The following is a 25332-nucleotide window of genomic DNA, read 5'->3' on the forward strand; positions in this document are numbered from 1 at the left end:
GCAATTACTACAAAATAGGAAAATGTTAATGAAACTTTTAACATGACCTCAAGCTCCATAAAAACAAGGCCAAAATACAGGGGGGAAAAAATGTCCTTAATATTTTGGTAATAACATCTACATCATGTTCAATACAATCTTACTTCATGCTGTAAAGCCATTTTGTCAGCCTAGGCCCCAGACACAGCCATGTAAACAGCCACAAGGGCAGCAGCACAGCCCTGACCAGTGTTGCCCATGTCCAGATCCTGGAGGCTGACCACCAGCTGCATGGGGGACAAAAGCTGGGGCAGAAGAACATGCTGGACTTCCCCCAGCAGTGATCCCCATGTTTGGAAGATCCATCTCAAGTACCAAGCTCTAGGCCAGCACCTCCAGTTTACACAAGCAGGTCAACTGTGATTACTCTTTGTCTCAAACAAGGGCTCTGAGCAATGGTTGAGAGGTTTTGCTCCCTAAAGAGCATTATAGTGTTCAGAAAATGGAACCAGAAAATGGAACATGGTTGTGTGGCAAATGTGGGAGGTTGTGCCTGGGGGGGCAAAGGACCCCTGAGCCTTTTTTAATGGCACTGCCACCACCGCCAGCTCTAGGTTCTGCCAAAACCCTCTGCTCTGGAAACACCCTTCTAACTCTAGAAGACTCTGGAAATACACACTTACAGCTACAGAATATTGTTCCTGCTTTCTCTGTTCAGGAAATGTGGCCTCAGATCTGCTGTGCCTGGAAATTTCTCCTGTCAGCCAATGACAGGTATTACTACAACAGGACTTTTTTCTATGAGACGTAAGGTAGCCAAAAGGCACCAGAAGAGTAAAATATAACATCTACCAACTATCATAATTTTAACTGCAGTTAATCTGGTTTCCTCAGAGAAAGGGTAAACAGAGGTCTGGGTTGGGCAAACACTCCCTGGTGAGCTTCAGGGTGCTCCATAGGTACTTCGGTGACTAACAGAGCTTGTAGTGTGATCCCACACATTCACAAAGAAGAGCTTTATTTAGTAGCTTTTGGTGGAAAAGCCAAGAGTACACTTGGCCCTTTTTTTGAATGTAAGTGGAGGTACTCTGACTGCATGACTGTGGCAGAGATATGTCACACAGAAAGCTAGATCCAGCTACAAGAGGCAAGGGTGGATATCACAATGTTGTGCTTTCTTTTGTTCACTGTTTCCAACATTCTAATCAAGAATTTAATCATGTTCTTTGTCAGAAAACAAAAAAGAAAATGTATTTTTTTTTCTTTGAACTCTTACATGACCTCAAGCAATACTAGAAAATACAAAGTTTTCTTTAAAAATAGTGAAATCAAACACAGCCAAGCTGAAGACAAAACAGAAAGGGTTTTGAGTTAACATGTGCCTCCCTTCATTGTCAAGATTGGACACTGACATTTGTGCTCTGCTGAATGAAGTCTTTTCTGATGAAAATTAAGCAGTGCTTTTCTAGTTAGGGATAGGCAGAAAGACCTGGCAGTCAAAAAAACTGTTTAAAAAACTGTGTTAGCTGGCTCTTCTCTGCAGAAAAAATTACCTACAGGCATGTGAATGGCTTCTTCCAGCTCCACCTGCCTGCACACCTTGCCTGGCATCTTTGAGGCATCAGGGACAGGGGCACTGCTGAGCACCATCAACCCTGATGACTCCATTCCCCATGCACCGAGCAAAGATCCACACAGCTACCATGATGTGGCTGCAGATAGAATTGTGCCACACTGCTTAGACTCAGTGGGAATCAGAGATAGACATGGATATTTGTGGTATTTGAAAGGAAATTACATCTAATCTTGATTATTATTTATTTAATCAGGTTCAAAAAATGCATCATAAGTAATTTTCACAGCTGTTGCTGATTTGTTAGTACATCTGTGCCCAAATCTCCCCACTGTTTTCTTTATGGTTTGCAGTCTTATTTTCCTTTGTTTAAAGAAATGTTTTTCTCTCCCCTATTGTTACATGAAACAGCCACATGAGCAACAGTGCAACAAGGAGGCTGCCCATACCCACAGCCCTGTCAAGTGTGCAAAAGCAAACAGGCTCAAGCAGAGCTCAGCTGCCTCCCCCAGCTCCCCCAGCAGCTCTGCTCCCTTACCCTAGCAATGGCATAGGACAACTTGGTGCCAAACTTCTGCTGAGAACAGCCTTAATGCATTGAGGACACCTATTCCTGATCATATGCCTTAGAGGGAAAGCCTGTTTCTCTCATTAGATCAACTGATGAAATGGAAAACACAGGGAGCTTTCAGACTCAAAGTCCATTCAACCAGTCTAGGACCAAAAATTTGTTCATTTTTCCAGCTATGTACTAGGTTTAAATCAAGATAGGGCCTCTGGCTCCAAACCTTGCACCTCTTAATCTTTGGATTGCACTACTTTTGGCATTGTATGGCATGACTGGCCTTACAATCAGTTGTCTTCTCATGGGAATGTAGAACTGAGGGAGACAGAGCTTATTTTGTTAAACTATTTGTCTGAGCCTATATTGGAACTCAGATTTTTTTTTTTTTTTAGGTGGGGGAGGAACTCTGAAACCAGCACATCACAGCTGGCCCTGGCAGCAAGCAAGCAGAAGACCTGGTCACAGTGGAGCAGGGTTGAGTTCCCACAGGTTGTCACCCAGCCTGAGCTAAAGCAGTCTGAGTGCTCCACAGGAAACTCTAAGAATTAGAAATTACATCCCCTCACTTGCCCTCCTGCCTTCACAGTCAGGCCAGTCTGAGGGCTTTAATCATAAAGCCTACATGGGTGGGAGGGCCGAGAGTTAGCTGTGGGTTTTAATTGTGGTCGTTATGTAATTGGATAAAATTCTACTGTAAATTCTGCAGTATAACAGGCACATCATAGACAATCAAATACTTCTGCAAAGGCCTATATTGCCATTCACTGAATAACATTTGTCACTGGACATATATCTCCTCAGCTGAAATTACATTAAATATTTCAACTGGGAAACTAAGGCACAGGTCAAACAGCCCCTTTTAAAGCACATAGTTCGGACCATGTCCAGAGAGACACTGCAAGATGTAGCTCTGTTGTCACAGAGATAAGAGCAATGTGGGAGCAAATAGGTATTTCTCCCAGAACTTATTTTCCAGGGGCATTGTTATTGTGCTACTGCAAGTTTAATGCATGTGCATTATTCAAAAATCCAGACTGTCAAATGAAAGTGTGATCAAGCCTGGGTGAAACATTCTGAGGATAAGCGTTTTGAAATAGGGCTAAGCTCAGAGAGCAAATAGCTCTGGTAACTGAGATGTTTGCCCTCAGTGTGCTCCAATAAACTGATTTACCTTTCTACTTTTTTCCCCTTTTTTTTTAAAAGAGCTGACGCAAGTTTGTCAAAGGGAGTTGTTGGGTGTAGCAGCTGTTGATTGGTTCATCCCATACACTCCCATTTGTCTTTAAATCACTGTTCAACTGCTCTAGGTTGCATATGAGTAAACTTTTTCTTACAGGTGGAATTCCTAAAAGATATAACCTGCCTAACAAGTGAGGAAAGGAACCTGCTCAGCTCAGAGGTAGACTTCTTTTCTTTATAAAATTTTATCAATGTATTTCAGACACTAGCCACATCTTCAGAAACTGGGAATTATAAATTTAATTAATCTCTAAATGTAAGTGCAATATGAAGGATGGGCTCCTTAAGATTTACTGACATGGTAATTTGTGCTGGCAAATATCTCTGATATTTCTTCAGGAATGAAATGTAGTCTTCTCTTTTGTACAGAAAATCAAAACCTAAGCAACCATGGAAGCAGCAAAAGTATTCAAAATTGCCCAGTCAATTAAGAAATGAATGATTGCTTTCCTTTGCAGCCCTTGGCTATCTTCTGATAATTTTTTTTTCCAGTCTCTTGAGTTACTTGGCTAATATTTCTTTAAACAAATTAATGTGGGAAAGCAGACTTTGCATTTTATTTGTTTATTTCACAGCTGAAACATTTATTTCATTTTGAAACAGCCACATAGATAATAATTTTATAAAGCCACTGTCATGAAGACAAAGAATCTGGCAAAATCTGCTAAATTGGATACCGTGGCAGAGATTACAAATATTGATATTGCAAAACCCATGAAAGTGTTAGTCATATCTATGACCCGGCATTATTTGCCCAGTGGTTGTCCATTCGCCTAATGTTCTAACTGCAGACTGGACAGAAATCAATAACATTGTGAAATCAGATGCCAAAAATTTCATCATTTTCCGAATCATTGCTGAAAACCATTACTTAATAAATTATGCAGAGCAGTAGCCTATACTTGAAGAGGAAAAATAGCTTTATAGAGATAAATAAGTGTCCTCTAATAATAGGTGAATTTTTTTTTTGCAATGGATATTTCTATTTTAATACCATACTTCAGGAAAAATCTTTTCTGTTCATCCAAATGCTACAAGAGGCAGCAAAACCATCACTTTATTGAAGGCAAGTTTGAGGAAGGTTGGAAATCTAAGAGGTTTCTCTTCTATGTTTAGGCATCAAAATCATAACTCTGAAGCAGAAAGCATTAAATCCCAGGGAAGTTGAAGCAGATGAACTTTGGTGTTTCTCCTCCAATATTATAGGCAAAGCTTCTGGCAGGACCCAGGCCTGCCCAACCTTGGTAGCTGTGCTTTCATGCCATCCCTGCCCTGGTTCCTGGCTGTGCCCCCAGGAGCAGCACAAACCCCTGAAGGGTGCAACTGAGCGCGCAATGCTCGTGCATTCCCCTGTACTGAAATGTCTTGCAGGCTGAGTAATGACTCCAGAAGTACAGGGTCACACCCTGTCCATCCCAGGTGAAGAAGTGACAGCTCTGCCTCTTCTATGTTACCTGTGGGGAGAACATGCTACCAGTGCCTGTACATCTCCCAAACACCTCAGTATCTGCAGCACTAGGAACCTGAGGATATGGATTGCCACTTAGCTCTGCCAAGTTCTACCAAAGTTCAAAGGCACCACTGGTCATAATCACAGTTTATCAGTGTTTGCAGGATTCAAATCTAATAGCAAGTCTCGTTTTTGGGTCTTATTCTCCCCATGTTTATGCCAATGGCTTTCTGCTTATGGTTTGCAAACCTCTGGAGTTCTACCAACCTCTCCCTAAAAAGTTACAACTGCAAGAAAAAGTTACAACTGCAGCTTCTCAACAGACTTAATTATGCCACCTAAGTCTTTGTACTGTCACCAGAAGACTTTTAGGAATTCACAGATTGGAAACAATAAAATAAAACAGAAAATCGCTGTTTTATGCAGTAATTCCACAACCTCTTGGGGTGACGTCCATAAATCAGATGACTTCTGTAAATGTTTGACAGGGCAATGTCCAGATAATTCTTATGCTGTAACATGTATTTTCAGTCAATTTTTCCAAATTGTTTGCTGTGCTGCACAAGCTTTCATCCTCAGCTTAATCTTTGTGCGGCTTAACTCCTGGCAACATTTTTGTTTATTTTTCCTCCATTTCCCATCTCTTTGAAGATCTGTATTTTTTGGACTGCCACTTCTGGAAAATATATTTCTCCAAAAACAGTTAGGCAGTGCACACAGGGGAGGTTTTACCCTTTACCAGAACAGGGATAAGCACAGATAGAATTGTTTGCCTGACTTTGACACCACAGATTAAAAATAAGCATCAAGAATTGGAAAAAATCTCTTTCTCAGACAGGGCAGTGTCTGCGTTTGAAGACGGTTCTGTGAATGAAACCACAGTTGTTAGGGCTCTGTTGGGGGTGGAGGGGTGAGGAGGGAGTGTTATTGGGTTTTTATCTCATGGAGTTATTCATATCCTGAGTGGACAGGGTCCCTCAGGCGCTGGAATGTGAGTGCCAGCAGCTCTGCCCTGAGTCACTCATCCCTTCACACACACACACACACACACTCCGTGAGGCAGTAGAAAAAATTAAAGCCAGCCACTCTCTCTGGTTGGAAACTTCTTAATGCACTGTGATATTGCTTCTCCTTTTCAGTTATCTGGTCTGGGTGAATGCTTTTAGTAAGAAGCAAGGGATTTCACATTAATTTCTGGCCTAGAGTCAATTTTAACCTCCAGGGCTGGTATTTAAAGTTTATATTTGCATTTTAAACACATGCACTCCAACATCTTGCCACTACAGATATGCTTGTAGATGTTCTTATGGGTAGCATGTGATCAGTTCCAGAGGATAACGAATGTCTGGTCATTGTGCTGGACCTGTACACCCACAAAAGCAAACACAGGAGAAAGGCTATTAAATAATTACAGATTTACTGTTGCAAGACTTAGAAATTATTTGTTGGAGTGTTTTCTGATATTTTTTATTATGGAGCACCGAGCTGCATTTGGCATGTCATATTTATGAAAATGGTCTTGAATCTGTCCAGTGTGCCTGATTTCAAGACAGTAGGTAAATGTCCAGGAAACTGTAACTCTGGCCCCAAGCATGTGCTCTCTGCTCCCTCCCTTCACTGATGTCCCCTTGGCTGTGGAATGGAAATATAGAATACATCAAGGAATATCTTTGGGAAAAGAGAAGGATTGTAGAACTGCAACACTTTTTGCATAGTGTTTTTCTCTTGAAACTGATAATAAATGAATTCACATGTGTATTTACATATGAGTCTGTGGCACACAGCTGCTGAAATCCCAGAGGTGAAGCTCTCTTTGTAAATTTGGGTCATACAGTTTCATTTGGCCCACACATGAAATAAAGAGTTGAGCATTTATTCATATGATTTTTAAAAGTCAAGAAATTTTCTCATGAGGTAAAGATAATCAGTCTAACATTTATGTAATAATCATGTGTGAGACAGAGCTTCCAATGATGGGTCAAGTAACAATTAAACACTTAAAAACAGCAACTGGCCCTCTAGAATTGCACCTCCTAGTTATCAAAATATTATCATACAGAGATACTCATCTCTGTCAGATCCCAGTGAAAGGGACAAATCTACAAAACATTTAAACCTGTGATAACATTAATCTTGCAATAAATGGGAAAGCCAGCTATACTCCTGTTTTTATCAGAAAGCATTTCTGCATCACTTTCCTTTAGAACTCAAAAGCAGCAGTTCAGGAAATTATTTTCTGCTGGCTTTGTATTTTTTCCAGATGCTGGATATCCACTGTGCATCTGTTGGCCTCTGCACCCTTTACCATTTGAAGGGAGACAGGAGAACCAAGTGCTGGCATATAAAGAGACTTTTATGCTTGCCCAGAATTTTCCCAATCCACAACAGTTTCCCCTCTTAATGCTACTACAAAGATCAAACACAAGCCAAACAATTCACACTGGTTTATCTAATTTGAAGAAAACTCTAATGAGTTCTGTTGTGTTTTGTTTGCAGAACAGAGTGTTCTGGCAGTCCCTGCATGATAGAGAGGACCTGCAAGCAGACGGCACAGTGCTGTTTACCCTGAAGAAGCGAGTGTGTGTGCTGGAAAGCGCTGACCGTCCTAATGGACCGCATGGAGCTGCAAAAAGTCAACATCGAACCTGATGACCAGAGCAACAGTGGGGAAAGCCTCGAAGACAACTACACAGGGCCGGCTGATTCGGAAAAGGCTGCAATTAGCAGGTAAGCATTTAGCTCTTCTCTAAGGCTAGAAAGCAGGAATCAATAAACTATCTTCACTAACGGCATCTGGGAAGTTTTCCCAGAGCCTGTCCGTCCCTGCTCTGTGCTCTGGAGGACAGTGTGCCTGGAACAGCAAGGCAGCCCAGGTCCCCCCTTGCCTGCCACCACCTGGACAGGCACCTGCAGGCTCCCAGCACAGAGCACCCCTTGGCAATTTCCAGCTACTCCAGTGGGATAGTGCATGTGTAAATTAGTGCACTCTCAGAGCAGTTCAGCCTGAGCACAACGAGGGGGAATGCTCCCCGGGGCAAGGTATGGAGGGCAGCAGGGACAGCCAGCAGACCCCACTGTAACACTAGCACCTGTGTGGCTGTAAAAAGATGTCTCAAAACCAGCCATCAGTCTCTAGCTCTCAGCTTGCTGCACCTTGCAGCACGTATCTCCAACACAGCAAGACCCTTCGCTCCCCAGACATGAAGTATGTACTCAGCTTTAGCGCATTACTGGCAGCACGGATCTGCTTTCCAACATCTGCAAACAAATGTAATTTGAAGATTACTGGGCCTAAAACTAAATTTCAAATCAAAGCAAAGATCTACTAAACGTGCCATTGGAGATGAGAACTTTACAGGAGAACAGAGGTTTTTTCTGAAGGATTTTTAAATATTCATAGCAATGTCAAAGGAAAGTTCCCACTGATGACAAAAGGCACTAATCAAATAAAATGTGTCACGAGCTTTATCTAATATTTTCTTATTTTTCTTTGTGTTCAGTCCCTTTGCTAGTGATGATGCAGAAAGTCAGAAGTTCCTTACAAATGGCTATCTGGATAAAAAGAAATTGGAAGACTATAATGAAGAATATGTAAGTTTTATTTGGAATGAATGAATGAATGAATGAATGAATGAATGAATGAAGAATGATTACAAAGTAGATCTGATTGACCTGAATTTTTTCTAAAAGTGTCAGTAAGCAAAATTACTCTGGAGCTTGGCCAGCATAATCTTGGCTTTCAAAGAATAGACACATTTTCTAACAGTTAGTGCAGCAAGCCCCTTCTGCTGTCTTACAAGTAAAACTGAGTCTTTCCTTCAAAAGTGATAGGAAAAATTTCTCAGGTCACACTTTAACTTCAGTAACACTTCCATGTAATCTCAGCTGAGATGGGCAGATAGAGTGGGATTGCTCCCATTTTCCTGACAGAACACTGGGCTCAGGACTTTGCTGTTCCTACAGCCAGGTAGATCTGTGCCTTAGTGCATACAAGCTTGAATTTGTAGTTTCCAGCATCAGTGATGATGTTCCAGCATCAGAAATGAATCTACATTCAGCTGCATTTCTTTAAAGAAAGGGCATTATTGTTTTGGCTTTATGATGCTGAGCATTGCATGGTCAGCACACCTCCAACTCTCTAGACAACTCCACATGCAAACGAAAGCACGGCACCAGTTCCTGGGGCATGCACGTGGATCTCTTTCTGCTGAGGATTTAATGTTACTCAATTTTTAGTGAATTTGATGAAATGAAAGGCATTATTTTATCAGTTGTGTCGCAGATTTTATCAAGGAAAGATCACATAAAATCAAAAATATTATTTGTGATTGTAAACTAAAATTAAGAGCCATGTTCCATTTTCTTTTCCACTTGGTGTCAGTTGTAACTCACACACCATCCCCTCTCTCCTAGGTTTTGTCCTTTTCTGTTCTTCTGCTTCCTGTCCTGGGCACACAGTGCTCCTTTCTTTCCTCCCCCAGACACATTTTTCGTTCCCCAAAGAAAAAAGCACGATCTACTTGGAGACAAATTCAATAATCTGTTGTATTCATTTTTGTTTGAAAATCTAATTTTTTTAAAATTTAAAAATCAATAACTGAGAAGTCTATTTGATAACAGCATGAATTTCCATAGAGGCTGGCCAGCGCAGCCAGTGTAACTGTGTCACCTCAGTCACCTCTCAGGAATGTAAACCTCCTCCTCACTGAGGCAATGAAGGGGTGGGAAGAGGCAAACACTATCAGCACAGCTCTCTTTGGGGTTAAAGATACTCTGGTAGCCAGCGCCTCTGGGCTTGGGAACCTTGAAAAAGCTGCACCTCTAGGGATCAAGGGAGCAGTACGGGGAATAAAGCAATGAGGATAATTAGCCAGCCATGCTCAGTGAAACACAAATGAATTGCCATTTTCTGTTCTTGTGCCCAACAGCACAGCGGTAGAACTTCCTTTGGAATGTCCTCGTTCAACCTCAGCAATGCCATTATGGGCAGCGGCATCTTAGGGCTCTCCTATGCCATGGCCAACACAGGAATTATCCTTTTCATGTAAGTACATAAAAAAAGAAGCAAACAATATAAGCAAGGGGCTGGAGCTGAAATTTTTATGGTTAGGGAGGTATGTTAAGCTTGATTTGTTAGCTGAAGATTCTATTAAGATCCTCTGTAATGAAAGCACTCCAGCTTCACCACAAGGAACCATCCACTGCTGAAAATCCTTTTATTTTTTAATATTTTAGTCATCCTTTGTGTTAGGAACACAACTGTGAATTGATACTGTGCAATCAAAAAACAGAAGAACAGCATGCTGGTCCTAAAATAACAAGGCTGATCTTGCCAGTTGATTATGGAAATCCAACAAGAGAATTAAATCACACATAAATATGTTTGCATCACCCCAATTATCTAACTGCTATGTAGAAATGGAAGAAGAGTATTCAATATAATCTGAAATGGCAACATGCTTTGAGTGCAAAGGCATTCACAGATTAAAGTTGTTGCTTCAAGTCTGTCTGTACCCAATGTGCACAAAGGACAGCATTGGTCTGTGACTGACAAAAAGTACCCACACAGAATGGGTTTCAAGAGACAGTAACATAGAGCCATGAGAAGTTTTTCAAGCGATGGCTAACATCCAGCTCCTCTTAATGAGACAAACTGTATCAAAAACAAATTTTGGGTGTGTTTTTATTAACTGATTTTAATTTTAACTGGAGCCTTCATTTTAGCCTCCCATGAGACTGGAATAAACCATGATATTACTGTGTGACAATAAGCCGTCTTTTGACATTACTGAAATCTAGCATGTTTTTATAGAGTTTCTTGCGTGTGAGGACTGTGTAAATATGACAGCAACAGCATTTGAAATGTTACATGTGGCTTCCAGTTGCTAAGAAACATCTCCTGTTTTGCCAATGTAATTTTTAACTGAAAGTTAATTGTAGATTCAAATGCTGTTCTGTATAAGCGCTCCATAACACCTGCACTCAACTGGTTTAGACATAGTATTTGCAGAGCAAAAAATGGAAGGCAGTTCTTAAATTGACATTGTTTCAGCATCAGAAAAATGCAGGATTTTTTTCTTCTGCAACTTTCTCTGAGCACTTGTACTAACTGCTATGTTCATAAATAATCACTGGAAAGAAAACTGTGATATGTTAAGCCTCACTAACAGGCAAAAATATTACCTTTATAATATCTTTATTTTGAAACTCTGCTCATACAGACTGGTGGCTAAAAATTCACATACAAGTCTAATAACATCAGCTCTGTTGGCAGTGCTAAAGTAGGGAGTAATGCTAAAGCAAAAAAAACAAAGGTAGCTCACTTTCTTTACTATGCTATTTCCATACTTCCTGCATGAGAACATTCTCTCTTCTGGAAGAGAGTTTTATTTAAAAGTATAGACTTGCGTGTAGATATTGTTACCCCCACAGCAGTTATCTACTTGCTTGAAGTTCCTCTGTTTTCACATATCATGATGTTAGTGTTAGTGGGACAGAAATATCCCGTCTACTAAATGGAAACTATTGGACATGAATTCTAATTTAGATTATGCTGGCAGCATCACCTAATTTTTTGTAATTTTCTGTTCTCATGTTGCCCAAGTGCTTTCATGCTGGAAGGTGTTCTACAGGGTAAAGACAAACAGAAGGTTCTTAAAACTCAGAAGTTCCCCTAAAGTTCCCATTGCATCCTTCCCACAAGGGAGGTTTACAGTGGCACAGAACCTGCACCACAGGAACACTCCTGATGCCCAGCATGGTTTAGCAAGTGCAACCAGCAGGACTTTGGTTTATCCCACCTCATGTGTCAGGACACGGAGCTCATGTCTCTGACCAGCAGCTGTATGGGCGCCCCTGATCAAGGAGGGTGCCACCTCAGCAGGATCACTGTCACCTCAGACATGATCCCCCCTTACCATATTGCATGAGCCCACAGCAGGAGACAACCCTGCCCATACGAAGGTGGTAACACTGTCTGTCTCTCTTGAAGAGGGAAACTTCAGAGGAAATTGATGGTCTGGTGGTAATCTCCCAGCCCCTCTGCTCCTAGACTGTAATTCATTTACAAACTTGGCTGTCAGTGTCTCCTATATCTACCAAACCACGTGCTCAGTGGAGTAGATGGTGCAGGCACAACCTTCTGCTCAGCCATGGGATAAAATGCATCCATATTTCCTATCTCTGTCATGCTATCATTGCATTCTCTTCCTCACCAGCACCTGGGCAGGCTGATGACAAGATAGTTATGGTAATAAGATATGCTGTCCATAGTGCTATGCCCTGAATATGTCATACATATGAGCTACCAGTGCTCCAAGAGCAGGTTTTTCAGTGCTGTGCTTTAACACTATGCAAGATTTCTAATGTACTTACACAGCAGGCAACTAACCTCCACTGCACAGTGATATGGCAGAAGTAAAAAGTAGTAGCCGGACAAGAGGTAGCATGGAAGTTGTCCCAGTCACAATTTGGTTTTGGGGCTTCATTTTTGTGGAGTTTTTTTGACAGTTCTGATTAAGGACAGATTTGAAAATGAGAGGTCAGTGGGCAGGTGAGAGTCCAAAGACAAGATTCTTGCATAGAAATCTGCTTACTTTAGTGGGATCTTGTCTTGTTAAGATATAAGATTCTGTCCTTGTGGATTAGCACAGAACTGGTACTTACTGGACTTTAAAAAGCCTTCAGGGATTTTTAGAGTGTATAAAGTGCAACTGTACTCACAAGTAAGCTACAGCTGGCACTTAGCTCTGCATTTTGCAGTGGGAGACAAAAGAATAAACTTGCTAAAAACTATTTACTACTTGAACTTCATGACAACAAACAAGCATATGTTCAAATCCACCGAGTGTCTCTAATGTCCTGCTTAGGATTCGGATTTCTGTTTTGCCTTGCAGAGTTTTGCTGCTCAGCGTAGCAATATTGTCACTCTACTCGGTCCATCTTTTACTGAAGATATCTAAAGAAGGAGGTAGGAGGCTGTGATTGAAAGAGAGTCTGTATTGCATGCATGTATTTTACCTTGGAATACAATTGATACAATTTATCAAATATGTCCAATGTGGTGGCCCACGTTTCTTTTTTGGTTTTGGTTTTGTTTGGGTTTTTTTTCAGGATCGTTAATATATGAAAAACTGGGAGCAAAAGCATTTGGCTGGCCTGGGAAGTGTGGTGTTTTCATTTCAGTCACAATGCAGAATATTGGAGGTAAGAGATGAGAGTTTTCCGGATTCCAATGCTCTTCCTACAGAACACAAGTGATTTCTTTCTCTCCTCTGTCTGGTTAAATGGCATCAAAGATGAGCCAGACACAGTATACATTGTATTGTGAAGATGAAGGATATGAGGAATTCATCTCACTTTTTTCAGCTACCTGACACTTCTGTGTATGATGAAAGACAGCTGCCTGGGATCTCTCCATGGCCAGTGAAGAGGCTTCAATGATGGCTAAAGTGGACTGACTGACTGTCCTCAAGCAACTGGCCATTCTCTTAATTGAGTATGGCTCAGACTGTTCCTAGCATCTAGTTAAAGCATCTGCTTCAACTTAGAAAAGATTAGCTTGACCTAAAAGGAGCAGCACAGGGTTCTGACTTCTCCATAAAAGGCTCTTCAATAGTTCATTTTTCAGCTGAATTCTCTCCTTCAAATAACAGTTGGGTTGTGTTATTCCTATAATGTGTGCTTAAAGTAATTTTTGAATGTACTCATCCACAAAGAAACTTCTTGTGAAATATCTGTCAAGTAAACTCCATCCTCACAGAACAGGAGACTTACCAATATAAACAGTAGAGATAGACTGTACATTCATTCAGCAAAGCTTTTTTTCCTTTACTATCCTGGAAGAAGCCTTTTAGGAAGCTGAAGAATGCCAGGTCAGAAAGCAAAAGGGAGTTTGTAATTTTTTTTACAGATTCCTTAAGGTATTTGGTACCTAAGAGGCAACTGAAATTTAAATTAAATATGCCAATATCCATCAATAAATCAATTCTGTCCTGTTATAGCAACTTTGCTACACAAACAGAGGTAGTTCACATCTCTGTACTGCAAAAGACTTTTTGATTTTGTTCATAAAAGGTGTTATTCTGTGGCATTCCTTTCCTTCCTCAAGCCTGGATATAAAATTTGTTGAATTCAGAAATGAAGTATGCTTCCCTATTAAAGAGGAATAGCTGTTCCTCTAGCTCTTGTTTGGATTGATCCATAGGTCTCCAGAGACCTCTCTGTAACAAAGGTAAAACAAATGAAAAAAGCATTACTTCTGGGAGCACATTTTAAATGAGAAGTCGACTCTTACATCAGGGATCTTGACAGCTAGTTGATTTCTTTATATATCAAAAAGATACTGGAAGAAGGAAATTGAAAGTAGGAAGGATAAGGTAGCTAAGGAGATCCTGAGGTAGTAATGAGAAAAGTTACTGCAGAATGGATATGGATAGCATCCATTGAAAAAAAACCACATATATAACAAAAAAAACAAAAGGAAAATTAAAGAGTAATTTAAGTATGCTATAAATTCAGTGGTAACTGTATTGTATTCTAATGCAGAATTCTAGATGTCATGCTTATAGCAATATAAAGGATTTAGTTACTTAGTTAGTTAGTTAGTTAGTTAGTTAGTTAATTAGTTAGTTAGTTAGTTACACTGTTATTTTAAAAAAAACTCATTTATCTACTTTAGCAAAAACTTTTCTCTTTTTTGGAACTCCATTTGTCTCTGAAAGTGTTTGTTTTCTTTGGGTTTTTTTCCAGCAATGTCAAGCTACCTCTTTATTATTAAATATGAACTTCCTGAAGTCATCAGAGCATTTATGAAACTTGAGGAGAATTCTGGGTAGGTGCCTTTTCCCAGCCTGAACCTAAGATGATAAATTTTCACTTTGATGTCAATGATGATAGTTTTTATTTTTATTCTTCCTCTTTAGAGAATGGTACCTTAATGGGAACTACCTCGTCATACTTGTGACAGTCGTGATTATTCTCCCCCTCTCCCTCCTCAAAAGCTTAGGTAAGCTTAATGCCCTGCTTAAGCTCATTTCCTACTCCTGTTAGGATTGTGAATTTATATGTAACTGAACCATTTTGTTCTGTTTTGTTCTGTTTTTCTTGCTGCACAGGTTATCTTGGTTATACGAGTGGGTTTTCGCTGACGTGTATGGTTTTCTTTGTCAGTGTGGTAGGTGACTGTTTGGGTATTGTCTCCAGCCAAATACAGACTCTGTAAACCTTAAACACTTTTATACTTCATACTATGACAATTTAATGTGGATGTTAGAATAGCCCCTGCAAGTGAATCAAATCAACATCCTACTGCTGAATGAAGTCAGAATAAAACAAAAAAAACATAAGTTTAAAACACACTTGAGAATAAAAAATAAAGCAGGAAAACAGCAGAGGCAGAGTAACAGCAAATATTTGCAGAAGAAGCAGAATTGGTAGCTTCCTCTCTTTCTCAGTGTCTTTTTATGCTGCTGTTGGAATACCACAGGTGTGTAACCTCCTATAGTGGCACTCTTCTGATAACATTGTCTACTTTTTTGTAGGTGATCTTCAAGAAATCCCAAATACCCTGTCCTCTTCCCATCATGGACCACGGGGTGGAAAACTGGACCGCCACCAATGGCACAGTGCCAATGCACCTGGTCATGTTATCAAATGAGTCACTCAGCTCTGGTGTGAATTTCATGATGGATAACACAGCTGGGCACTTCCCAAGCCTTGAGGAGCCAAAAGATACCTCCCCAAAAAGCGGTGTAGAGTACGAAGCACACAGTGACAATAGTGACAAGTGCCAGCCAAAATACTTTGTGTTCAACTCACGGGTAAGGGAGATTATGTAGAATTTGTCTTCCTACCACAGCTAAACTGCTGCCTGCCAAAAGTCAGAGGTGCAGCCCTGACCATTACTAATGGGAGCTTTATTTTACAGACTGCCTATGCAATACCCATCCTGGCATTTGCATTCGTATGCCACCCTGAGGTGCTACCAATATACAGTGAACTCAAAGAGTAAGGTTCTTAAATTTTGTCCAATACTTCCAGTTAACCATTGATAAAGATCACTTTCTACATGTTGTCCCTTGATTGCTGGTGTGTAAACACCTCATGATAATGATTTATTGTTTTCCATAGCAAGCAGATTTTAGCTGTGCTTTGATCTTCTAGTCAGATATCGGTGACAGAGAACCACTGTTCTCTGATCAATATTACTTAGTAAAGGAGGAATCTGGACAGCCCTTCAAATGATCTGAAGTACACTGGGGAACTTGGTTGCACTAAAAACAGCTAACTGTGGTTTCTAATATTACCTGAATGCGTTCTGTGTCAGTTGCTGCTTACTCTTAAAGTTTCTTGGGATGCAATTGGTTTTGGTGCCTTAGTCTCCTCACTCAGCCTGTTTTGCTTCACAAACATCAAAAATCAAATACACTTGCTTAAAACAGCACAGAGTTGATAGCTGGGAAGGGCTAATAGAAGGCATTTGTTGAACAGCAAAAGTTGCTTTACAGGAGGGTGTGTTGCAAAACTCAAGGAGGCTAAGAACCATCACCTTCAATTTCAGTAGGTTTAACCTCAGAAGCAATAAAAATTCTCATATGACTTGGGAAAATGCTTGCAGGTCCTATAAGATGAAGATTTTCTTTAACCAAAGGATTTATGAAGAAAGAATGTGATCTGCAAGGGGTTCTTGAGCCTGCAGAACAGCCCTATGTAGATATAAGGGTATGTTCATAAAGAGATGGCTGAAAACTCTTGTCTACCATTATTAACAGACTTGTAATTCTAGTCCCTTCATTTTTTTAATCTAATATATACCACTTGAGATTGACATTTAATAAGTAATGATATACAAAATAATGTGGCACATTTTTATGTTGCCAGAGAGAAAGCACTAGAAATACAGTTTGAACACATTTTATAAATCTGTGCTACTCTGCACAGCATCAAGAGCTCTATGTAACCAACACATTTGCTACGAACTTACTATCCAGCGAGGGTATGTCAGAGAGCTAAGACACGTCAGAGCACTTCTTGTACAAATAGAGGCTTTATAGGACTGTCATTCTCTTTCTTTTGTACTTCAGTCGCTCCCGAAAGCGGATGCAGAATGTCTCAAATATCTCCATCACTGGCATGCTTATCATGTATCTTCTGGCTGCCCTCTTCGGATACCTCACCTTCTATGGTAGGTCAAAACCCTACTCTCAGCAGACTTTTCCCTCACCTTTTACTGCAGGCAATCTGGTTCTATCACAAAGACTCAAGTAATAATGCATTTTCTGGGGGCCTGAATCCAAGTTTAAGCAACATTCAATTATAATACAGTGTGTAACCTTCTGAAGGAACTGTGTGATTTATCCAACTGTCAGGCCACTAGTTCCTTACCTGTGAGAGACTCAGAGGCACCTACTAGGGGGACTAGTTTTGTTTCCTTGACTTTGTGAACTCAGACAAGAAGCTGCTGAAAACTTGACTCTTGGCAAAGGCCAAGGGTACTAAAAATACTCTAGCACTAAACAATTTTACATGACACTATTAAGTGCTATCCAATCTGTCTCTGACGCCACTAGTTCAGTTTCATCTATGCTGAAAAACAGGTGCAAATCATTCTAGTGTAAAAAAAATCTGGATGAGCTAAACTAACTGATAGGCAAACAGAGTAGTCCCTCTATTAGCACACCATTTTGTGCAAACGCCACCTCTTTTTACCTTGTTAGTTCCTCCATACAGCAGAGAAATGAATGATACAGCACAATCTGCTCCCTATCACTGGGGCAAGAGGGCTCTGTTTGAGAGCTGGGACATCTGGGGGGAGGTAAAAAGGAGCTGTTACCAGTACAGTGAGTTGTTTCACGTCTCGGAAATTATTTTTACTTCAGGTTCTACATCCACTTCATGACTTTCTCAAAGTCATCTCAAAGATACTAGAGTACAAAGCATCACCTTAGAGCTGTATTACCCTCATCATCTCTGAATGATGGACTTGCATCAGTCACAGTGGGAAAATTCCTCTTTCATGTCTAGCCCATAACTTGTATCTAATGTATCTTATGACAGCAGCTGGGATAAAGTTAATCTTATCTATTTTCTGGTTATATTATAAAGATCCTTCTAAATGTGCAAGGCAGCGCTTAAGTGATTTAACTCCTTTCTGTTTCCTTTTTGTAGGGGAAGTTGAAGATGAGCTACTTCATACATACACTAAAGTGTACACCTTCGACACCCTTCTGCTGTCAGTGCGCCTGGCAGTGCTGGTGGCTGTAACCCTGACCGTGCCCCTTGTCCTTTTCCCTGTAAGTAACAGAGCTGAAATCAGGGCTAACCCATATACAGTGACTGAATGGGATCAGCACAGACAGATTTTAACACTGAAGAAAAGTAAGCCCAAGCTTTTCATTTAGAGAGGTTTTTTTTGGGTTTTTTTCTCATATGCAGCTTCAGCAGAGCATGGACCTAAGGCAGTTAGGGTTGCAAAATTTGAAAGACTGAAATAAATCAGTCTTTATAAATAAATCAGGAATGACTTCTCTGTCTCTCTCTGGCTCTTTCTGTACTATATTTATCAGAGCAGTGCTAAGTATTCCAAAGTCTTGGAGATATACTGGAACCACTTATGAGATTTCCTAATACAGACAAGGCACCTACTATAGCATCCAAACTTAGGACAAGCACATGGAGCTCAGGCCCCACATTGTGCAGGACTCCCACACTGGGCTGCCAAAGTACAGGGACAGAGTGCTCACCTTACAGGCTTGGGTCTATGGACAGCTGAGGAAACTAAATGCCAGAAAAAAAGACATGAAAGAGCTGCATAGTCAGTCTGACAAAATCTGAGCAAAGCTTGGAGCTTCTGTGTGCTCTTCACTGGGAAAAAACATAAGAACCACAGTAGCAGAGACAGAAAGGCACAGCTAAAGAAATTGCTCTGCAGAGGGACCGATCCTCCTCAGGGATCAATCTCCCCTAGGGAGCAGAACTCCAGGCTTCTGAATACATAAGACTGTGCCTCATGCCTTCCCTGAGCTGCCATGCAGCAGAGGAGAAAATAGCTGATCCTCATCACTTGGTTTTGGGAGGCTGGTGTGTCACTGGTACAGCATGTACAAGCCCAGCATCGCGCTGCTGGAGGGCTCCCAGCAAGCTGCATCACACCACAGTGCTCCCATCTGAGTAACCCAGGGGTCCTGCTGCTCCCTTGTCCTGGATGCAACACACGCTCTGCCTAGGTACTGTTTCCAGGCCAGCTGACAAATGCCTAAGAACAGTGATCACTGTTCAATGTTGTCTACTAAATAAAAAATAAAAAAATTCAGGTATAAAGCACCCAGAGTAGTCAGTCCCTCAAGTCTGAGAGCTCCAGTGCTCTGCCTTAAACGTCAGGTTTAAACACCAAGTAAACATCAAGTTAAACAACATGTTCAAACCAGTGGCTAAATGTTTAAATTAATCTTAACAAATTGATCAGTCTTCATGGGAAGACAAGCTAATGGCATTGCAAAAGCCTGTCTGTCAGGTGTAGCATTTTGAATTTTTAGATTTCTGTATAATCACTTTTATATTTGAATAGTTAGGAGTTACATACCACAGCACTGATTATTCCATCAGAAAACTCCTGAGAAAATGCAATTTGCTTGGAAACCAGAATATCAAAGAGCTTTACACATTCTATCAGAACAACCAGCTCAGCAGGTCTTATTACTTCAAATAAGCAGTATAATCATATCAACTATTTTTTTTATGAATCATCCCATTTGTATTTTCTTAAAGTAGTCAGAGTCTTTTATTTTTTAAAAAAAGTAATTGCATTGCCAAAAAAAATAAATTAAATATAGATCTATATACCATTAGTCACTGTAGAACTTCAGTTTGATACCTTCTTTTTAAGGACCGTGTCATGAAAAGGAATAATGCACAATATGCTGACAGTAAGTTCACAGGAATGCAGGCAGAAGTCTTTTTCTGTAGTAAACCTGTTTTACAACAACTCAAAAAGTGGACAAAATATTTTCAGTCTGCCTCCCTCTTCCTAATATTAGTTTATGTCAACCTGAAAAACAAGAAAAACAAAACTCTTGGTGTTTATTACACTGAGAGAACCCCATATATTTATTCAACTGTCAAACTCACACAGAGGCAGTTTTATATTATCTTAAAATAACCAAACAGAAGTGCATTTGGAGCTTTTTTTTAATGTAAAAATATTTTTTGTTCAATTTCTAAATATCAACTATTAAATTAATTGTGGTACTTGAGAATAACATTATCTCCAGTCACCAAATGGATTTGCTTTTGACCTTTTTTCTACTTACCATCTTTTATGCTGTAAAAGCAAAAAAAATCCATGATGTGTGAGAAAGTGAGTGAAGCAAAAAAGGATCTTCTGCAAAAAGGTTTTAGGATTATAATTTCCATGTTGCATTGAAAAATATGCTCTTCTTTTCAGATATGTATATGTATATATTCAATGATTAATTAAAACAGCTTCCTCTATGTCTCAGAAAAGTAGATGACAGAATTCTTGTGGGATTTTCGTCAGGTTCAGGAATACAGCAATTCATATTTCACACATACTCTTCTTTTTGCCTGCTGATTAGTACTTATTGTGGGGGTTCTTTGAGGGTTTTTTTTGCTGATATAAGCATCTTTCACTTGAACAGATTTCATGTCCCTGATTTTACACCCTATTTACTTGACTTTCTCCTACACTGCAAATATTTGTGTTTCTGCATTAAACTGTGAACCTAGTTCTCAAAAACCTACATCAGAGTGAGATTACATTATGGGAATCAAAGACTGAAAACACATTTTTTCAGTCAGAACTTCTCACAGCAGAACTACCTAATACAGATCATTTTTTTAAGTGAAAGGAAAGATAAATTGTTGTTTTACTTTCCCTGCTGTTTCTCATCTTGCAGATCCGTTCATCTATCAGTGCGTTGCTGTTTCCCAAAAGGCCGTTCAGCTGGATAAGACATTTCCTGATTGCAGCAGTAATTTTGGCTTTTAATAATCTGCTTGTAATTTTTGTCCCAACTATTAAAGACATTTTTGGATTTATCGGTAGGTTTCACAAATACTTTTCGTTGGCTTGTTATCACTCTTTTATCCTTTCTACAACATATTTACATTTAGGGACTGAAGGTCAATCTCTGCTTGGGTCTTACAGTAGAGTAATATGAACACAAATTGAAGTTATAGGGGATTTCCAAACAGCTGACAGACAAAGCTACAGGCTACTTAACTTTGTTGTTATTTTGCACAAGGCACATGGAATTCAATAACCCAATAAAAATCTGGTAAGGAATTCCCATTTTGACCAAAAAGGAATTAAATAGATGTGGAGGAGAGGAAAAATTGGTTTTCAAGCACCTATAGCATGAAAAAATGTGTTGACTTCCAAACTGTTGTGCTATAAAAAGAAGAAAAGTGACACGTTTCTTCTGACATTAACAGTTCTCTCCCTACTACTTTCTTTTGGTCAGTTTTGGCCACTGACCAAAGAGGTCCATGAAGAGCCTCCATGCTTTGGAGTGCTTGAGGACTCAGGGATGCAGATGCCCTTGAGAAAGGCATCTTTCCCTCCATGGGGGTTCTGCAGCTGGTGTGTTCCTCCCTGCCTTTTATACCCAGGTCTTCATGCTAGATTCTGCTGAGCAGAGAGGAGTAGGCACTTTTTAGGCATGGATCATCCACTCTCTTTTCAATGCCTGCTTTCCAGGGCCATCCCACCCTGGGAATGTCTATTTGTCCTTGCTTCACCAAGCATGGACGTGCAGACATCTCCACCACAGGCAGCCACACCACTTGGAAAAAACTCTCCCAGGAACAAGTGTCTTTTCGGGCTCCAAGCACCCAAATAAGTGTTTGGACATCTACAGCTCTCCATGAATGCTGTCTTCACAGAGAGCCCTTTGTACAGCTGGTCTCAGAATGGCAACTGCCTCCCCACAGGCTCTCTTGCAGGTGCACCACTCTGCTTTTCTGTCAAATGGTGCAGCACTCAGCTCTGCTCTCTCTTCCAGGAGCCTCTTCTGCTACAATGTTGATTTTCATCCTTCCTGGTGCCTTCTACCTGCGAATTGTTAAGAAGGAACCCCTGAGGTCTCCCCAGAAGATTGGGGTAAGAGGACGGGACAGCTGCAAAAGGAAGGGTGGGAGGGTGTGGAGAGTGACCTCCACTCTTCACTATTACTCAGACCTTTGACTTGCAACATTTGGCACTTGCTCTCACTCAAAATACAATTTGGGCAGTAGGATTCATCTGAGGCTTCTCAAGACAAAGCCTTTAGTGCCCTACTGCCCCTGACAATATCCTACGTGTTTAGGATAAAAAGTGTCTTAAACCTCTAGAGAAAGGGACTTACTTAATCCGATCTAAACTCCAGTTAACACCTGCACTTGCATAAATAGTGCCAAGACAGTCTATAAGAAGCTGTTGGTTCATGCTAGAAGACCAGCTGTGGATTAACAGGAAGATTTGAGGTCAAGGTTAAGAAGGAAGTGGTACTGCAGAGATAAAAAAGTGATAGTGAGTTCTTCTCTGAGATAGGTCCACACACCTATAAGATACACATATGACAGTCTATCATTTATGCACAGCATGTGTCCGTATGTCATGCTGGACTGCCACTGCAATACCTTTCATCCCAAACATCAATAACTGTCTGCACATTTAACTATCATGGAGGAAATGTTCTTTGAAAATGTAATTAGTAAAGTTATTGATGAAATATATATATATATATTTCACATAATGTAAGCAGATGGGCATATATACATCTATATATATATATATATATATACACTCACAAACGTTATGTGAGTCAACTGATACATACTTTGAGTATAAAAGAAATGTATTATGATGAAATTATTTCTATAGTGTCTTTTGTAGCTGTTATAGTAGAGAGACTATGAATATTTTTTCATGTGTTTTTGTTGACTCTTCATGTTGATGTTTTAGGCACATCTAGAAATTCACACTCTGCACTGAAATCACATACAATATTCATCTTTGTTTCACAAGACAGAGGATTGTTAAGTATGGACAGATTATGGCAAACTAAAGCTCCACTAAAGCAAAGGGTGACTACAAGCATCTGAATCACTTGAATGTATACAGAAATACTGTCAGATAAGAGATATGGGTTTACTAGTTTGTCTAATAAGGATTAAGCAGATTAACTCTGAAGTTGTTCTTAATGTCAGAGACTATGATCATGGACTGAAAATTTGTCATTTTTTAAAGATAAAAAAACAAAGTTGGTTTTTTGTTATATTTTTTATTATTGTTCGCAGTACCAAAGTAGGTTGTTTTCAGATCTAGCTGTGTAAGATCCATCTCTCTTGAACAGAAATTCACACAGAATGAACTTTGATTCATTTATCCCTGTGCAACATTACTTGGGCTTTAGTCACACAGAATAAGCCAAACTCAGGCCATGAGTATTACACTAATGCAAATCCAGTGGGACAATCTGTGAGCTACCGCCTGCTCAGTCACTTGCTTTATTAATTAAATTTCATTTTCCAATTGCAGGCTCTTATTTTCCTCATAGCTGGCATAATCTTCATGATTGTGAGTATGACTCTTATTGTAATGGACTGGATTTACAATCCCCCAAGTTCAAGACATCATTAACCTGTGAAGACAACCCACTGCCTTTTATAATATAAATATTTGTATTGTGTGCTCTGAAGAACATCTAAATGGGATTGTTATTCCTAGCTAGTAACTGTAGTACTTTGAAGACAGTTTCTGGTAAGGTCACAAGAACCCAATGGAGTCTACAACATCCTTGTCAATAAGGATAGTTATTTATGCATTAGGAATCTGAGCTTAGCATTTCTGGCCAGGTGAAATGAAAAGTGTGGTGTGAATCCTTTCTATTTTCAAAACCAAAATAACTTTGTACATAGTCCTCAAAAATAGCTTGGTGTCACCCCTTTCAAAATCTCCCACGATGTAACCGCAGTTCCTAGAGCCTTGGAAAGGTAATGGCCAGAGACCAGCCAGTGCCTTGTTTTCCATCTGAAGATCATGGGAGTGGCTGCCCAGGTCCAAGAGAAAGGGTATGGTTTCTGGAGGGGATCTGGAAGGTGACTCCTCCCTGCCTGATTGACTGACCTGCCTATCAGAAAAACAGTGGCTTTGGCAAGCCAGTGGACAAAGATGAGTGTTAGATTTGTTGCCCAGATTCGTCACCCAGCTGTTGTACAGAATAAAGCTCTCTGATTCTCTGTTGGGGCACATGCTTGAAGAACAGTAGAGTATTCTCATTTTGTTTTTAAAGATGCCTGTGCTGGAAATATCAGTCATTTCTGCTGTAGGGGTTTTTTTGTTCTTTAATTTTTAATTATTGTGAGAGCTTACATCACTGAACAAGTTGTATCCTCCATAAAAACTTGTCTTCCACTTTCACAGGAATTTAAGGAGACCACAAGGTGTGACAAAGCACCCTATCCAGTATTGTTCAGTACTTGTGTATTTGATAAATGTTCAGTGCAGGAAACTGTAATTTGCTATATATAAAAATATATGTATTTATGTACATAATTTTTGTTTTCCTCTCGTCATAAAAATGTTACCCTGGGGTACATGATTTTTGATTTTTTTTTAATGTGTCACTCTGTTTTCGTAGCCACACACTTAATATTGTTTTGAAGGAAACATATTGAATTGGTGGGTTTGTAAAAGGTTCATTTTTATTCACCAGTGGTTGAAATAAACCTGTAGCAAGCCCTAACATCTACCTGTGTAAAAGCACATTCATATGTTTACTATTTACATTATAATAAATCTCGAGATGTTTTTGTCTTGAGAATTTTTAATGCATGTCTTAAAGTTTTGTGTTATCATTAAACACCACAAATTTGAATTAGATGCTCGATTGCTGTATGCATTCATCAGCATTCAACAACACCCTGTCTAGTTAAGTTATGCAAGGCTAACAGCATTACTGGCAATCTCAAGTGTATCATGCTACACAGCTGTGCAAGACAGGAAAAAAAGGGCTTCATTCCATGTTATATTCATGCTTAATTAACAGTCAAATCATGAATTGGGCTGTGTTGTGGAGTACTCACTACATATGTTCTCTGCATACACCAAGGAAAATCAGCCAGAGAGGTCTTGCTGACTCCTCAGCAGAGAGAATGAGTGGGAAGGTGGAACTGTTGGGTTTGCCACACTTACACAAATCCAAGCTCATGTAATTGGAGTTTTCATTTTCTGACTTAGAAACCTGTTGAGTACACACCTGTGAATTCAGAAGGCTGTGAAGCACTCTAAAGTTGTCTCTGCTCTCACCTTGCCTTCACACAAATTCTGTTTGTGTGTCTATATGTGTATATCTTTTGTACACTTACAGATTAGCTGGAAAGAAATATCAGATATATATTCCATGTCAAATGCTACCTTTCTGAGCAGTATTATCTGCCCACTTGAGTACTGTGTCCTTAACATACGGGATAACACTTCCTCATGAACGTTAAGTCTGGCTTTGTAGTTTTCAAAGAAAACAGTGT

The 25332-nt window shown here is 39.9% G+C and overlaps 1 protein-coding gene across 1 annotated transcript; it reads left to right on the forward strand.

Annotated features, from left to right (window-relative positions):
- Positions 1 to 1298: 1298 nt before the first annotated feature.
- Positions 1299 to 24640, forward strand: SLC38A4 (solute carrier family 38 member 4). The gene is made up of 16 exons (XM_023931206.2): positions 1299 to 3516; positions 7303 to 7533; positions 8307 to 8397; positions 9735 to 9850; positions 12702 to 12775; positions 12919 to 13011; positions 14557 to 14638; positions 14730 to 14812; positions 14922 to 14980; positions 15348 to 15626; positions 15734 to 15813; positions 16890 to 16990; positions 17974 to 18098; positions 20721 to 20865; positions 21828 to 21925; positions 23345 to 24640. The coding sequence occupies exons 2-16, from the start codon at positions 7415 to 7417 to the stop codon at positions 23444 to 23446; spliced, it is 1647 nt and encodes a 548-aa protein (XP_023786974.2). The 5' UTR covers positions 1299 to 3516; positions 7303 to 7414; the 3' UTR covers positions 23447 to 24640.
- Positions 24641 to 25332: the final 692 nt, after the last annotated feature.

Source organism: Cyanistes caeruleus, chromosome 4, assembly GCF_971803275.1.
Source record: "Cyanistes caeruleus chromosome 4, bCyaCae1.hap1.1, whole genome shotgun sequence".
In the NCBI taxonomy this organism is placed as follows: Eukaryota; Metazoa; Chordata; class Aves; order Passeriformes; family Paridae; genus Cyanistes; species Cyanistes caeruleus.